Source organism: Podarcis bocagei (genome assembly GCF_964188305.1).
Source record: "Podarcis bocagei genome assembly, chromosome: 1".
Lineage (NCBI taxonomy): Eukaryota > Metazoa > Chordata > Lepidosauria > Squamata > Lacertidae > Podarcis > Podarcis bocagei.
Genome location: NC_138125.1, coordinates 44,437,398 through 44,455,033, shown reverse-complemented (window position 1 = coordinate 44,455,033; position 17,636 = coordinate 44,437,398). Strand labels below are relative to the sequence as shown.

At 43.8% G+C, this 17,636-nt stretch overlaps 1 protein-coding gene across 3 annotated transcripts; it reads left to right on the top strand.

Moving 5' to 3' along the window:
- Nucleotides 1–3,066: 3,066 nt before the first annotated feature.
- PPP1R14D (protein phosphatase 1 regulatory inhibitor subunit 14D) lies at nt 3,067–17,267 on the top strand. 3 transcript variants are annotated; one of them, XM_081210655.1, is made up of 4 exons: nt 3,067–3,828; nt 7,789–7,887; nt 8,860–8,892; nt 10,842–11,569. In XM_081210655.1, exons 1-4 carry the CDS (start codon nt 3,586–3,588, stop codon nt 10,860–10,862), a joined length of 396 nt encoding a protein of 131 aa, XP_081066781.1. In that variant the 5' UTR covers nt 3,067–3,585; the 3' UTR covers nt 10,863–11,569. The 3 variants fall into 3 exon arrangements, with proteins under 3 accessions (XP_081066781.1, XP_081066782.1, XP_081066780.1); XM_081210656.1 differs by lacking the exon at nt 10,842–11,569 and adding an exon at nt 12,453–17,267 and having other exon boundaries at nt 3,070–3,828; XM_081210654.1 differs by lacking the exon at nt 10,842–11,569 and adding an exon at nt 12,440–17,267 and having other exon boundaries at nt 3,075–3,828.
- The last annotated feature ends 369 nt before the right edge of the window (nt 17,268–17,636 follow it).

Genomic DNA, 17,636 nt, shown 5'->3' with positions numbered 1-17,636 from the left:
TTTCTTAAAATACCTGTCTAGGCAATATACAACATAAATCCAGTAAGCAACAGCTTTAAAAGAAAAAGGTAATATGAAACCAGTGAAACAGTAGTATGAATGCATATAAAAACAAAAACAGGAATTCAGGGAGTTTATACAAGCAAAAACAGGGTCCAGTCTTATGGGTCTGGGAAAGCATGGGTGAAAAGATACGTTTTACAAGATATCAAAAACAAATGATGGCTGCTGCTTCACGTATGGGAGCTGAGCTGAACACAACCCCTGAAATGACTTAAGTAATCTTTTGTCAAGCCTTCAAGATTAACCATGAGGAGAACCAAACTGCAAGAAAACACAAGTAATTAATATGCCCTCTGAAGTTCCACTGCTTAGGAAAAGTGTCACACCTACTGACTGAACAGTCCTGGGACTTGGCTAGACTGCTAAACAAAAAGCGATTTACAGTACAGTGGTACCTCGAGTTACATATGCTTCAGGTTACATACGCTTCAGGTTACAGACTCCGCTATCCCAGAAATAGTGCTTCAGGTTAAGAACTTTGCATCAGCATGAGAACAGAAATCCTGCTCCGGCGGCGCGGCAGCAGCAGGAGGCCCCATTAGCTAAAGTGGTGCTTCAGGTTAAGAACAGTTTCAGGTTAAGAACGGACCTCCAGAACAAATTAAGTACTTAACCTGAGGTACCACTATATATATGTTGTATGTGCAATATAACATTGTGCCACCAGATGGCGATGTGGAGTCCCGTTTTTCTCTACTTGTTTTCCCTGTTTAAATTTACAAACGCTTTAAACTGAAATGCTTCTTTGATGTGTCTAGATCCAGCCCAGGCCATAGGGAAATAGGAAGCAGCCTTCTATGAAGACAGCCCATTGGTTCATCTAGCTCAATATTGGCTACACTGGCAGGGGTGGGGACATTCCCAGCCCTAATTGGAGATGTCAGGGATTAAACCTGGCGCTAATGGATTCATAGCTTCCTTTCATACCCATTATGAATCTTCTTCCCTAACAAGTCTTGTTGCTGTTGGTTCCTGGTTTTGAAAGAAGTGGCAATATATCTTAAATATTGGGAAATAATGAAGTTAGTCCATATGGTCAATAACCAACTCGGTCATATTCAGACTACACACAGTGAAATCTATAGACCTGTCAGTTGATTTCAATGGGCCTGCTACTATGACAAATGTTGGACCATCACCCTGTGGGTTTTGCAATGTGGCTTCCCACTCTGCAGTAGGACCCAAGGAGATTACAACGGCCTGGCTCCTTGTAGAAATGGCTTCTGAATTGTTTAGTGTGTGCACCAGTTGTTAGTTTTGACAGAGAGATGAATAGAGGCTACTGGAAGAGGATGTAGCTTAATTGGTTCCAGAACAGAAACATCTTTCTTCTAACTGCCTGAGGAACAACTGTAATATGTTTCATTCTCTGCCTGAATGGAATGCGGATCCTGGCTAAGACTATAATGGACTTTGTAGACATGTGTCTGTACATGTCTCCTCTTATTTCTTTTCTTAGTACAGTAACCTATACAAAAGTTAACTTTTATGAGAAAGGTCTGCAACCAGTCCGTGACAGGAGATGTCAACAAGTCTAAAGACTTGAGGTAAAATTTCACATGCAGAGTATAAAATTGAAATGTCACATTAAACTTTGGTAAAATTGGTGTTGCCAACTGAAAAAAATATTTGCAAATGTTTCAGGTTTAATTTCATGTACCAAAATATGACATAATGCATTGAATCAGAGTAACTATCACTTAGGGGATTTTGTTGGTTTCCACTATCAAGTCTAATTCAGAAATCATTTATAAAAACTGGACTTGTTTTTTTTTAAAAATTCTTTCTTAGCCAGGTATTCAAACTAAGTTCAGACTGGTATTTCAGATTTTTTTTATTTTTATTTCAGAAATTCACCTCCCCCCCCACATGTAGTAACTTTAAGACTCTGTTACAAAGCAATGACATTATTGCCGGCTGACAAGTCTTAAGGCCTCAAGCCCAAGTGAAGCTTCCTGGAGAGAGATCTAAATCTTTAATTCAGTCCTGGAGTCTATGAGGCATGGATCTCTGAGCACACTTCTCTGGTCTGGGAAGGGCAAGATGTATAGATCAAGTAATCTTTCTGAGGGAAGACCTTTATAACAGGAGCTGCTTGGTCTTCCTGGTCTGGACATTGTCACCTGCTCAGCTTCTGGATCTGATCTGGGAGTGAAGAGTGCTTCCAGGGTAGCCTTCCTTTTTAATGAGGGGAGGACAGCCATAACCTATAGAACTGCATTATAAGAACATGAAGAACTTGGACTTGAGCTTACTTCCTCCCTTCCAACTTCCTCCCTTCCATTCCTTTTTCCTCATGTGTCATGTATTTTTAGATTACAGACCTGAGGACAGGGACTACCTTGGTATGGATTTTTGTAAGCTGCTCTAAAAGCCTTTTCAGCTAAAGGATGCAGGTGGTGCTGTGGTCTAAATCACTGAGCCTCTTGGGCTTGTCAATTGGAAGGTTGAAGGTTCGAATCCACGCGACAGGGTGAGCTCCTGTTGCTCTGTCTCTGTTCCTGCCAACCTAGCAGTTCAAAAAGCACACCAGTGCAAGTAGATAAATAGGTACTAATGTGGTGGGAAGGTAAATGGCGTTTCTGTGCACTCTGGTTTCCGTCACGGTGTCTCATTGTGCCAGAAGCCATTTAGTCATGCTGGTCACATGAACCAGAAAGCTGTCTGTGGACAAACACCGGCTCCCTTGGCTTGAAAAGTGAGATGAGTGCCAAACCCCAGAGTTGTCTTTGACTGTACTTAACCATCGAGGGGTCCTTTACCTTTTCACCTTTTCCTATAAGGAAATGCCACAAGTAAATAAATAAAGAGATGTGTGGGGGTAAAATATATACCCTGCTTTTCTATGGCAATCTTGACTCAACACAGCTGTGTGTGTATTGTGAACTGCCCCGAGACCTGGGGGTATATGGTGGTATACAAATTTAATAAAACAACAGCAGCAGCGGCAACAACAACAACAATAGATAGCAGATAGATACTGTATCAGAAAGAGGCCTCCTTACCGTAAGGGTATTAGAGTTAGACTATCAAAAGGAAATAGCATATTTAAAGCACAAAATGTATTGATCAGAAATGCATCAGAGAGATGTGTGGTGGTTGTTTTTTGTGTATTTCAGAAACATGCAATTTAATATTGCCTGCCTTCCCTCTCCTTGCTCTCAATTATCCCCACTTAGCTCATTCTCCTCAGGAAGTGGATTGCATAAAACATTAATGGACTCTGTCTGCCCGGTCTATGATCGCTCAGCCTCTTCTAACAACAGATGTTATTACAACTACTCTCCCTCCCACATTGCTTTTGTCAGTGTCACTAACAGTGAAACCAAATCAGCTTTTTCCTAGAGCAGCTGATTGATTGCTTCTCCTGCGACTTCTCTCTCTCTCTCTCTCTCTCTCTCTCTCTCTCTCTCTCTCTCTCTCTTTCATCTAGCGACTTGCTCTGAGACACTACAGGCAGTTTCTTCTGCACTTTGAAAATAATCAATGGCAATTTTTTGAAGGAGGAGGAGGGGAAGAAACATGCTGGAAGAGAGAACATTGTCCCCGGAGAGTACAGAGGAGGTGGGACAGTTAGTGAGCATAGCCCAGGGCCCAAGTTCCCTTCCTCGGGTCACTTTTAATGCTCCAGAGAAACCAGAAGAGGAAACATCCCACAGAAGGCTGGGCAAATTAACCATCAAGTATAACCGAAAAGATCTTCAGAGATGGCTAGATCTGGAGGAGTGGATTGATGCCCAGTTGCAAGAGCTGTATCAGTACCAGGTGGGTAACTATTTGACTGGATAAAGACATCACACATAAGCCCAAAGAATTTTACCTATGCCAGGACTGTCTGTAGCACAATGTATGGCTTGGAATGGAATGGACATCTGTTTTGGTGAGAAAGGAATGTGATTCACTATCACACTCATTAACTTGTTAAATTCTCCCATTCTGCATGAGATTACTGTGTGAGATTAGACGGGGGCTTAAGGGTAGAGCCACAAAGCGTCTGCCTGGAAAGGATCAGCTCATCCAACTCTCTACCCTGAGGCAAAGACATCTTATATCCAAAAAGCATTCCTGGCAGACACCTTTCTGCTCTTACCTTGGAAATTTCCAAGCAGGACACCTCACAACCTTAAGTAGCTTTTTCAGTCGTGGGAATGATCAGGAAGTTTGTCCTAATCTTGAATCTACTTCCTGCAACTAAAAGCCGTTGTTTGTTGTCCTGAATGCAAGTTGAAAGAATGAGTGACTGTTTCCCTTTTATTTTCCAATACTGTATCTCTTAAAATGTTTGGAGCATATCTGGGTACCTTGCAAAATTTCTGGATATTTTAGACTGGCCTCAAATGATTTGCTTTTTTATTTAGGGCAGCCTTCCCCAGTTTAGTGCCCTCCCATCATCCCTGACCATTGTCCTGATGGCGGGGGCTGTTGGGAACCTGAATCTAAAACATCCAGGGTGGATCAGGGTGGGGAAGGTTGACTTTGATTGGCATCTGTCTGTCTCAGGAGACAATGAAGGGGTTTGCCTTGGGTGTATGTGTGAAGTCAAACTGTTGGGAAGTTACAGCGCCTGTTGGGTCTGTAGAGACCAATGCACGAGAGACATGCTTTGTTGCAGCTGGGGCAGATGAAGGCCTCAAGTTGTGCTGTTGCAGATGCACCATGGCTTTTCTTCTCCCAGTGGTCATTCCTCCTCAGGTCATTGCTATGGATACACAACTTGACTGCATGTCTCCAGACACTGTGCTTTTCTACAAAAGATTCCCACACAGCAGGGTCAATGTTGCCAACCTCAGGTCACATTTGCAGACATTTTTGTTACGCATAATTGATTTATGGCATGTGTGTCCTGCCCAATTTGCAAGGGCATTTTAATTTCACAACATCCCTTTGTGGAGATGATCAGCTGGGAGAGATTGAGAAATCTGTCCATAGTCATCCCAATGAGCTTTGTAGCATGAACTTGAATAAATGTTTTCCATTTCCAAACTCACCTTGAACCATTTAATCCACATGTAGTCTCTGTGGCTACTTTCACACTGGGCATTTTCTGTGGAACACCTACCCTCTGTTCACTCACTTTTATGGGGAATCTGCGTGATGCCATTGTCAAAACATCCTCCCATGATGATCTTCATCAACTTCCATCCTTTTCCAAAGCTCAGTTTCCCAAGAGGTAGATGACCTATCATGCGGCTGCTTATTAGGTTGTTGGGCAAGTTAAGGATTGTATAGATTGCTCTATCAATTTCCTTCCCTATGATCCATCTCTCCTATCTATGAATCAGATATATTACTTTAACCCTTCCCTTCTCAAATAGCATTGCATTTATGTCCATTTCTATTCTGCTCTCCCCATACATCACACCAAAGGGAGGTAACTATGATCAAGACTGCAGCAAGTGGAGGAAGGGGGGGCATTTAACCCTTTCCTCCATGCCCTTGCTGCAGTGAGAATTCTCTTCCTCCCCATGGACACTTGAGACTTGAAGGCACTGTCTAGTAGTCACAAGCCAAGCAGAGAGCATCCAGGACCTTGGAGAGCTCCAAAAAGCCCCCCTCTAAAACAGCCACAAGAGCAGCTGTTGCAGCAGGGAGCTATAGCCAATTGAAGCCTTATATAGGCTTTGTTGTTGTTTAGTCATTTAGTCTAACCAAGCCTAAAGTGTGGCAGATTCCACTGCCCTGGAAGAGCTCATCTGCTGGTTAAAGGTCCCTTGCCTTATTTTGTAGTCTCTGGGTTCTACAAGGCTTGAGAGACAGAAGTAATGCAGGGGACTCACTCTTTAAGTCAGAGGATGGTGGCAGGACTGCGCCTGCTAGCCCTGCGTTAAGGCACTGTTTGTTCTTCCTCTAATGAGTAGCTTGAACTTCATCTGAACAATGCACTGCAAGGTTCCCAGGTCATGGGTCATGACACCTCAGCATTCGAGGCTGTTTTTCTTGGGGAGGGGGCTACCCACCTGGGTACACATTGAATCCTAAAGACAATAAGTCTGAAAACAGAGTTGCTATTCCACTTGCAGCCTAAAGCAGGACAGCAATTATTGTGTCCTGATCAATTATCCACACCTGGAAACACCTGAGATCTTTACCTATGTTTGTAGAGTCCTCTTCCATCTTGTCAGCTCTTGAACTATGGAACTTAAAACTCAACATAATACTCTAAATGAGGTCTCAGCAGGGTCCCTCAATAGCACTACTAAATTTCTAAGTTCAGAAGACCATTCAGTAATTTGATTGTACCTAAAATAAGGTTGTTTGTTTCATGAAATGCATGCACCACTTGATTGTATTTTTTTACCAACTTTTAAATATACAAAAAGCTAAACTATTAAAACAGATTAAAATTCACACCAGCATTTCTAAGCATCTGAGTAGGCTTGCCTAAACAATGTTTTTAACAAGTGCCAAGAAGAATATAGTGAAGATAGCTGCTTGATAGCAATTGGCAGGGAGTTCCAAAGTGTAGATGCTGACACACTATTGTGTTCTTATAAAGGCTGAATGAGTGTTATGTGTCATCTGTAATATTGCCAATTCTGCCAATCGAGGTGGAATTAGCTGATTGGGATCCTTTGCGGGGGATGAAGGAGGTTGAGGGAGCGTATTAACAAACAAACTAATTGTGGGCTATCTGTCACAATTTGGGTCATTGAGAAGAGTATTTCAAGCCTGTTTCTGTACAGGCAGCATGTAAAAGCCCTGCCCTCTTATCTCCATTCCAAAGGTTGTTTTCCCGACACAGTTTTGCTGATGCTTTACTTTCCAGCAGCCTAATCCCTGCTTCTCAAAGGCAGGTAAAGGTGAGGATATTATTCAACCTTATTGAAAGGAGGTTGTTAAGTAATCAAGAAAGACATTTGCTGACCTGTCTGTGTAATATGGAACTGAAATATGACTGTGTGCGTGTGTCACTGGTGGAGGTCCTGGAAAGATGGAGGAGGCAACCATTTGAAATTTGCTTCAATCAATCAAATTTATGTATATATAAAATTTACCTTCAGAGTAGCAATGGGTGGGCCTGATGAAGAAACAAAAACTGAAGGTGTTAGTGCCTCATTAAGTGTGCACACAGATACACCTGAATGAAACAGAATCACCCTACCTGGGTAGCAGTCCTATATGAGATGCTACAGTATTTATTATCGTCACCAAATCCATAGTAATAATTCATTACAGCTAGGTGGAAATGAGAGGTTGGGGTAGATATTTTTTTTCAGGGGATAAACAGCACAGGGAAACCCCCTCACCCCACAATCCTGATTCAGATTGGGGTCCTCCTGCAGCTGCTAAGAAAGGTGTGGTTAGTTAAGAGCTCACAATTTAAAAAATATGCTAAAAGTCACGTCTCATTGACACTTGTTAGGCCACTGGAGTTGTTGGAGCATGGCAGGAGGCTCTTGATTGGCAGGTACAAGTATCTGATCAAACAGAGTGCCAGGCACTAGCTAAAGAAAGATTCTGCCTGGGGACGTAACAGGAGTGGTTCTGCCTGAATAAACAGAGCTATGCCTGGCCGGGGGCCAGTTGGCCAGCTTCAACCAGACTGGTAGACATGGTGGAGCTGGAGAAGCCCAGGCAGGATGGTGGTGGCATCTGATTAGAGATTGAGGTGGGGAGGAAAGAGATGATGGTTCCAGTGCCTTCTAAAAGAAATAGAGAAGGGGGCAACCCCAAAACATGAAGGGCAGCGCCTGTGTAATTTGAGCATTGGTGATTCTGCTCCAGTTGCAGGAGGAGACAGAAGCCACAGCCGCTCCAGAGCCAGAAATCGACATTGAGGATCTTCTTGACGTCTCTAACGAGGAGCAGAAATCTAAACTGCAGGTTGGACAGAGGCACCTTTAACTGCCTATTTAGACGGTTTGTGGGGGACCAAAGGGGCCTTTTCCAATGTTGCCATGTTAGTCATCATGAAAGGAGGTTCTCAGTGAGCTGTTGAACACAGCGTGACTCAATGAGACAAAACCATCTGCCCCATTTTTTGATGTGGTGCCTGAGAAGGGAGTCCTCCACAACTAAATAACTGGAATTGCAGGGCAGGGTGGCATGGGGTGCAAGCTCTGTGTACCATTTTTGCATGTGGTTGAATTCTGAGATTGATTCAAAGCAGGCAGGCCATTTCAGACTTGGGAGTGTTTTGAGAGACTGTCCATAAAGTACATCAGTTTTCAACATATGAGTCTGCTTAATACAGAGTCAGATGATTGGCTCATGTGGCCCAGTGTGGTATACAGTGGTACCTCTAGATACAAACGGGATACGTTCCGGAGCCCCGTTCGCATCTAGAGGTAAACGTAACTAGCGACGGCACATCTGCACGCACACATCGCTTTTCGCCACTTCTGCGCATGACGTCATTTTGAGTGTCTGCGCGAGCGGCGAAACCCAGAAGCAACGCGCTCCATTACTTCCGGGTTGCCGAGGAGCGCAACTCGAACGCGCTCAACTTGAAGCATATTTAACCTGATGTATGACTGTACTCCTATTGCAGCTAAGCGAAAGGCCATGGTTCAGTGCAAGAGCATTTGCTTTGCATACAGAAAGTCCCAGGGTCAATCCCCAGTATTTCCAGTTAGGGCTGGGAGAGGGCCCTGCCTGAAACCCTGGAGAACTGCCAGTCAGGGTAGACTATACTGAGCTAGTTGGACCAATCATCTGACTCGCTATAAGGCAGCTTTCTTTTGGCTGCCAACCAAAGAGATTTTGCTTCCTTGTCCCTGGGGGTAAAATGCAGAGGGAGATATATAGAGATATATAATTCAAATACATGCATAAATGTTTTATCTTATCTTGTAGGAAATTCTTCAGGAGTGTTCCAGACCTACAGAGGTGAGCATAGAGCAAGGCAACTGTCAGTGCTTTTTTTATTTTTCCAGGAAGTAATCAAGTGTACGCAGTACCGGCACCTTTTTTGTTGTTGTTAAAAATTGTGGCACTTACTCTAACAACTTCATGGTGAGTACTGGCACCTATTTTTCTAGAAGAAGAAAAAGCACTGGTGACGCTTTAATATCACAGTGTTTTGCTCTAAGAACAGCTGAACAGCCAGTTCCACAGATGTTTTGAAGCTATGTTTAGTGTGCATTGCTCATGCTTTCATTTTTCAGCCATACTTACACAGGTATAAATTATTTTATCCCAAACGGTTTGTGGCTCAACCAAGAGGTTTGGATAATGCCAAAATTTGGATAAACAGGAGTGCAGGTTATTTTCTCCAAATAGCACAAAACTACTAGGGTTGAATGTGGGGGGTGGCCAAGATGGAAGTTCTACTTCTAAATATATTTGTTTTGAATGCAGTAGAGCCAAACTCATTTAGGAAGGGCTGTAGCTCAGTGGTAGAAGGTCTCAGGTTCCTACCATCTCCAGATAGGTCTGGATATGTCCCCCTGTGTGAAAGCCTGGAGAGCTATGGCCAGCCAGAGTAGACAATGCTGAACTAGATGGACAATGGCCTGACATGCTATAAGGCAGCTTTCCTATGTTCAAACTATATGCTACTCTTAAGGTGCAGCTATGTATCAAGTCTCATTTTCCTTAACTACAAGCATATGGGGAAGAAATTATTACAGGGAAGTTAGTGGGGGCTTATTTCTTCCCTCTCCAGTGCAATCGGAGCCAAAATTGGCTTCCTTGTGCAGCTAAAATGCTTAAGGGAAAAAATTCCCATTGATAGCAATGGTAAGTTTTCTTTAGTATTAGATGCTGGAGGGGGAGGATGATTTTGGCTCTGATCACACAAGGGATGTTCAACTTTCCTTGCAAGGATCACACACATACACCCCTACACCTGTACTTAAGAAAGGGAAAACTTGATAAGGTTTAATATCAGGCAGACATCAGTTTGGCCCTAAGAGAACTACTCAGTTCTCATGACATTCATTCCTCTTCCTTCTACCTGCGTTGGTTCATCCATGGAGTCACTATCATCAACTTTCCCTTCAAGGTTAACACCCATCCCTCATGCAGAGAGCTGCACATGAGCTAGGCGACCGTGTTGTTATGCAAAGGACACCACTCATTTTCATTCATTTCAATCGGTCTACTCAGAGAAAATTACTTGCATACCACCACCCTGTAATTATGTTTGGAAGGGAAATCAATCGGGTTATCTATTGAGATAGGACTCTGAACTATATTGTGTGCTACAGCTGAAGGAGGCAAGATTTTCCTTCTCCACAACTAGTGGCGGTTGAACTTCTTGACTCACCATTGCTGATCTCCATGGTAACTTGACCAATCCTTGTAGAAGTTGTTCAAAGGTGACTACACAACAAGCAGGGTTGGTGAATGATTTACTTGTGAACAATAAGAGAGCACTCAGATGTGTCTGGGTAGAAAGGGAAACCCACCAATGACAGTGCTAGCTTGAAGCATTACAAGAGGTAACACACAAAGTCCATCACTCGGTACAATTGGATGTATGCAAAATAGTCACCACCTGTCCAGCTAGCGGGGTATAAGCACATGGAAGGCCGCTTCTAGATGTGTAACTCAAGCGGGATGAAGGGCAATATGTGATCTAGCTTCAGGACTGCGTCCCTCTCATTCTGTTAGAAAATAGCAGCAGTAATCTTCAGTTACTAAAGGGCAAGTGGAGACTTACATGGCTGAATTGTACCTGCAGCAGGGATTGGTGGAAGGCCAGGATATGCATTTAACAAATAAATGAACAAATACATGTTCCTCCAGACAAAAAAATAAGGCCAAAAAAACTGAGTGTCAGGAAATAGGCTAAGCTAGAATGCTTCTTCCTGACATACCTGTTTTCGAAGCAGGAACTATTTTCGTGTAGATGAGTATTCAGACATAAGAGTTGCCACCTGCAGTCTGAAGTGGTACAGTCCAGAACCTCACTTGCTGTGCTTCTGGTATGCATGACTTACATTTAATTTGCTTGATCAGCCAAGTCTCTCCATTCTACTTGCACTCCGGGGTAGAATGGTTGAAGTCCCCCAAGAATAGATTTCAATTTATATTTATAAATTGGTTGGCATTTGGTTTATATTTAAATAAATCCCCTTATGGTGATCTTAGCAGATAGAGGGGAGAAGAATCTGTCTTGTAGTTGATCTTGTTTTTTAAAAATACATGGCCATTCTTCTCCCACCTGTCTGCTAAGATCTCCATTGCATGAATGGCTTTTCACAAAGTGCATAGCAAGTATGGGGACCCCAGTCCAGACTGGAACCCTGGTACTGATGGGAGAGGGCCTTTAACCTTTTGCTCCTGCTGCAGTCCTGATCCAGCCTGGGGCAGGGGAAGAGGGGAGGGGACGAGACCTGGGTGTCAGCACTATATGTCTTCATTTGACCTGGAGAACCGGTGTGAACTAAAAACTGCTTTGTAGGGTAACAGAGAGGAGGAAGGCCTACCATCTGCATTAAAAGAACAGCTCCATTGGTGTGGACGGGAGCTTCTATTCCAATGCAAAAAGTGGGTCTGGGGACATAGATCCACACTGGAACTGCAATGTGGGCCCTGCCAAGATCCCCATCCAGACTGGGGGCCCTGCACTTGCTATTTACTTACTTAACAAAATAACTTTGCAATTGGTAATGGTGCAGAAGACACTTTGTCTCCTTGTGCCCCAAAGCCACCGTGTCAAACAGGCTGGCCTCAGGCCAGCGAGGGTCAGGGCTCCTGAATCTTTAATAGCTTGAAAGGAGGAATTTCAGCAAGTCTGTCATGTCAACTCCAGCCTCATCCAGACTTCTTTTTGTGCTGCATTTCTAGGAACAGATTTGTGCTTTAAAGTGTCTAAGTGCTTTTGCAGTGAAAACTCGCTCTTTGCCTCTGAATCAGAGCAAACGGCAATCTGTAGAAAACTCAAATTGCTGTTTGTTCCGAGCTAGTTAAGGAAGCTACACCCACCAAGTTTCCTCTTCTACACAGCTACTGCACCATTGTTTATTTGCATGCCACTTATCCATGGAAAACCATACCAAAAGCAGCTCGTAATATCAAAGTTTACATAAGATAATTCACTAGTAATTACACGACATAACAAAATGTAAATAGTCATATAAGCAATATGCCAATGAAAACATCTCACTCTAATGAAACTATAATAAAATTAAACAATCTGCTGGTAATTCCTAATAAAGGCCTATAAAATACAAGAACACAATAGCACAACTTCTCAGCCACAGCAACAACCCTAAACAATACTCTACCCTGATCGCCTGAAAACCTTAATCTTACCCTAATTTAGCCCCCCCCCGGGGGGGGGTTCTTTTAATTATGGCTTAGCTGCTTCCTAATGCTTTGCAAGAGGAGCATGCCAGGAGGTTGTAAAGATCCAGCTACTTTTAATTTGGTGGAGGGTGAGTTAACTTTATGAATTAAAACCTTGTTTTAATGGATTTTGATTCAGGACTTTGTTACAGAACTGCTCGATCGATTGAAAGGTCTCAGGAGAATGGCCAACAATCAAAAGAAATGAACCGCGATGACAAAAACCTGTAACACAAAATGCATCATCCCGTGGAAGAGAATTATTAGAAGACACAGGGATGGAATTCCAGCGCTGCCTGATATCGTACACATCAGATTCCAAAGCATCCATCTTCATTCGCCCCTTGGATTTCTATCTGCAAGCAGTAGCTTGTTTGCGGGGAGGAGAGGCCATAGCTCAGGAGGCAGATCAGATGCATTGCTGGTCAAAGCTCCCAGGTTCAGTTCCTGACATCTCCATTTGAAAAACACTTATGGAGCAGGGCTGGGAAAGATCTCTGCTCAAAGCTCCGGAGAGGTAACATGGAACTAGACATGCCAATGTTCAGACTGTTAGAATCAAGCTAGGTCTTTAAGAACAGGGACAGGGAGTCTGTGTCTCCCCAGATGGTGCTGGATTCCAGCCCCCATTGAATCCTCCCAGTGTGGCCTTTGCTCAAGGGTGCTGGAGAGCAGGGTGGGGAGGGAACAGCTGTTATGGGAAGGAAGCATCTCTTTCCTCTTTGCATTAAATCAGGGAGGGGAACCTTTGGTCCTGCAGATGTTGCTGGGCTCCCATCTTAGCTTGAGCCAGCATGAAAACCAGAGTGCCACCAGATCGTTGTTATTATAATTAAATGTGTATACTGCCCTTCATCTGAAGATCACAGGGCAGCTCACAACATAAAAATACAAACATGAAATACGTAAATCCCTTGTTGCCCTCCACCCATTGTGTCATGTTTTTGAGGGATGGGGAACCTGGGGCTCTTGTTGTTGGACTCCGGCTTCCATCATCCCTGATGCTGGCAGGGTTTGGTGGGAGTCAGAAGACAGCAACAGCAGATTCTTTGCCCCTGAATTAGAGCATGGGGGACAAGACAAGTCCCTCAAGCGGTACAGGTTATCTGTTTGTATGATGGCATTTGCAAGGAATAATAATTTTCAGTTGAATATTTTTGTGCTTCTTAATATGAATGTATGCACCAGACATTTAAAGCACACAGTTTCCTCATAAATCCTGGGAACTGTATTTTGTAAGGGTAGTGGAAATTGTAGCTCTGTGAGGGGCATTCTACAGTTCCCTGGATCTTTTTTGGATTTAAAAATGTATTATAAATGTATGGTGTGTGCATAGCCTAAGAGAAGCATTTATTAGAATTTATCAGACTCCCCAGTTTTCATTGACATCACCTCTGAGATCAGTCTTTAAAAACATTTTTCCTGCCTAAAGTGATTTCCAGCTTTTACTTCCATCAGCGACAAAGCTGATAAGGTAAGGCACAGGAAACAGAGTCATACAGTGAAGAACGACATCATGATGGGGGTTTACAACTGGAGTATCCTATCTTTGTTACATACCTACGCACCATTCAAAATGCAGAAAGCTGACAGAATGCCAAAAATGGGAAGCAGGGAAGTCAAGTTTTCAGTGACTGAAAGAGGGGAAGAAGTTGGACATGGGAAAGTGGATTTAGCTCAGCCCTTGATTATTTCTCTCTTTCATGGATAAATGCTCTTAGGGAATTGCACGCGGTTTAGAATCCAAAAATACCGAGGCATGGGAGTTTCTAGCAGCTAAACGTGAAGGAGGTGGGAGATGAAATACCTGAGCTGCTGCAGATCTGTGAGTTTTCTTGAGTAACGCATGTCCATTCATGTAATTACAAGGTGGGGTTTCCTGTCCTTTTTATTTCCTATTCTGAGGAATACACACTGGTGACTAAGGCAATGTTGAGATCGTTCATTCTTCTGAGCAATGGGAATGACTTCACCAAAAGATCTGTGCTCTTTCAGGCACCAGGGCTGCATCCATAGCAAAATAAATGTGTTCACTGTTGCTTTCCCCCCCTTTCAAATATTGTGTTTCAGCACAAACACCTCAAGCATGTGATAGTGTGGGATGCATAAGGAGTTAACAAAAATGTATTTTTGCCTTTCATTTCAATCGCTTTGTACAATGTCTTTGTCATCATCATCATCATGTTTAAGAGGTACATTTTCTATGGCCTCGGTGTGGTCTTTCCAATGTCACAATTCCCATGCCCTCATCTCCAGGTGTATTTCATTGCGAATGGAGGTGACTGTATAATGCTTGGTAGCTAATCTGTGGCATGGGTGCTGTAAATGGCACAAGGAACACATGTCTGTGCCATTCCTGGACCAGAGCAAGCGGGTCTCTGGGCAGAGGTGGATTTCGGAGAGTGTGACCAGCTTGCCCCCACTGAACTGCAGGGGCCCCCACAACTATGAACAGATGAGAGACAGGGGGCACCGCTGAAATTTGAAAGCCCAAAGTCTGCCACTATTGTGGCAGAAAGCTTGGACTATGTGCCTGCCTCTCTCACCTGCCTTGAGATCTAGAGCTTGGTCTCATATCTCTGTCTACTGGACTACACATATAGTTTGGGTTTCAGGCCAATTTCTCTGTCTGTCTGCAAGAGATCCATTGTTAGGTTACTTCTGAAAGTGAAACACGCCGTGGATAGTGTAAGAGGAGAGCAGCACCTACAGTGGTACCTTGGTTTTCGAGCAGCTTAGCTCCCGAATGTCGCAAACCCAGAAGTGACTGTTCCAGTTTGTGAACTATTTTTGGAAGTCAAGCATCCAACAGGGCTACCGCGGCTTCTGAGCAGAAGCTGCAATTTGGTTTTTGAATGTTTTGGAAGTTGAGCACACTTCTGGAACGGATTCTGTTTGACTTCCAAGGTACGACTGTACTGCACTGCAACATGCTTCCAGGCAACGTCTTCTGCTCGCACACTATGCTCACATGCATTACAAACACACCACCTGAAGGAAAACACTCATTTCACCATTCTTCAAACCGCCTGGCTAGCTCAGCCTTCCTAACAAACTGATCAAAGTGCACTGAGCCTCATATTAGAAATGTTGTGTCTGTTTCCCTCCCTTTCCTACATGCATTTTCTTTGCAGTACTTGCTGGGCAAGTTGCTCAACTCCATAAAACACACTCAAGAACAGCAAACAACAAACACAAAGGGTCAAACTGAGGTTGAAGAAGAAATTATATTTGTGGAAAAATACAGCATCAAGGAACTAAAACTGATACTTCCCTCTCCAGCAGGCAGTTTCATGCATCTTTTTGCATGAATGCGTTTAAGCACAACATGCCACAGAAGGCATTGTAAAGAAAGCTTGTCACTGACATCAAAATTTGTAGGAACTGAAATCTCTGTGGGGAGAAAGTGATTACGTGCTTCTGGGCCAGTTCGTATTCCCCACCCTGCTCTATAGCTGTCTTGGTTCAATCCCCTTTCCTTCCCTTTCAGCAGATAGTCTGAAAAAAAGGACACACACACAAAGACCAACATGAAGAAAGCTTCGATCCAAGGGCAGGGCCCATAGTGGTTAAAAATAAAACCTGGCAGACTGGTTACTGAAACAATTCAAGGGAGAATAAGCTGGATGTCAAATAGATTGTCACCTCTGAGCAGGCAGACTGCTCCTCCCTTTTCCCCCATCCTGTCTTCTTCAACACGGTCCAAATATGCTAACCACAAACACAGCAGCAAAAACTGCTCTGTCTGAAACCTGCTGTCCATACTAAGCAAATCCGAGCTGACAGTGCATGACTAGACACTACAACTATAAATGTTGTGGTTCAGCTACTAATTGTTTCTATGAAAGTGAGACTGCCTTTAAAATTCTTATCCTGCCCCCTAACAGCCATCCAGCCCCCATGATTATGCATCTGGATTCTGCATCAGGCACACTTCTGCTTCACTGTAGACATAATGCTAATATGGGATGCTGATCCTTTTTAGGGGAAATCATGACATTCAAGCCTCTGCAGCCACAGACCTCTGAGTGGGGCAGTCCATCACAAATTACTGAATGCACAACACCTGGAGGATACAAGCCATGCATCTGAGCATGGGGGGGGGGGTTATGCTAAAGTGCTTCCCTTTATTTCAACCCATCTTCCTGTTAAAACACTATTTGTTTTCTCTTTGGGCGGTGTCCAGATCCGATGATGGGCATGTTACTCTAGCACTAGTCATTGTCCGGGTATTACTTGCTCTATTCAGAGTAATTACCACCATTCACACTGAAAGGAAATGGTCTGTATGTGCTTCTTTGTCAGCTCACACCTGCCCATCCAGACTCCTGCCAAGTGCCTGGCTTCCCAGGTAGACTGCCCTTCTGTTCACCCTAGATGGAAACACGCAGAAAAGGCCACCAATCCACCCAAGAGTGTGTTGCAATTGCAAACCAGCTGCTACAGAACACAGCTTTATGCCCAACCTCCTCTGGCTATTTAAATTGTTTAGAGGAGAGATGCATCAGGAACCCATGCCCACCCAGCTATGAATTCTCAAAATGTTTTTACCGCCTTCAGTTCAGACATGCAGAGTCCTTCAGTCACCTTGGTTCACATGTCCGAGAATGCCATTTCCTCGAGTTAGAGGAAAGCAGAAGATCTGGACACCAGTAAGAGCCAATGAAGAACATTGCTTTGCATCCAGTGGCGCCATCCCGTTCACAAAAGGACTTCCACAATGGAACTTCCCTTTTCTCTCCTGTTCTGGGGGTTTGCCAATGCTGGCAGTTCCCTCACTGCAAGAAGCAGGGAACCAGGCAGAGGGCCTTCTCTGTAGTGGTGCCCGCCCTGTGGAACGCCCTCCCATCAGATGTCAAGGAAATAAACAACTATCTGACTTTTAGAAGACATCTGAAGGCAGCCCTGTTTAGGGAAGCTTTTAATGATTGGTGTTTTACAGTGTTTTTAATATTTTGTTGGAAGCTGCCCAGAGTGGCTGGGGAAACCCAGCCAGATGGGCAGGATATAAATAATAAATTATTATATTATTATTACTGCGACATGGGGAAATGAGAGGGAGGGGAAGTTCCACTGCAAAAGTCCTTGCAGGATGACTTCATTGGATGCAACCCCATTGTTTATAATTTCATTTACCTCACCACTTGGATTTTTCACTTCAGATGCCAAAACGTCTTCGGCAAACCCTACAACATGGCCGACTAGGACAAGCAGGGCAGATGAAGTGACTGGCTGCGCCAGCCTGCCTCCTCCCCCTCCCCCGGTTCCTTGTAGGGGTGTGATATGCTCTGATACAAGGGAAGTGTGACCGGAACGAATAAAAATACAGTGGGGAG

Excerpts from the sequence above, each read along its gene's own strand:
- PPP1R14D (XM_081210654.1), top strand. The coding sequence starts at position 3,586 with ATGCTGGAAGAGAGAACATTGTCCCCGGAGAGTACAGAGGAGGTGGGA. Across the intron at positions 3,829-7,788 it reads AAGAGCTGTATCAGTACCAG|TTGCAGGAGGAGACAGAAGC; the intron begins GTGGGTAACTAT and ends ATTCTGCTCCAG. Across the intron at positions 7,888-8,859 it reads AGCAGAAATCTAAACTGCAG|GAAATTCTTCAGGAGTGTTC; the intron begins GTTGGACAGAGG and ends CTTATCTTGTAG.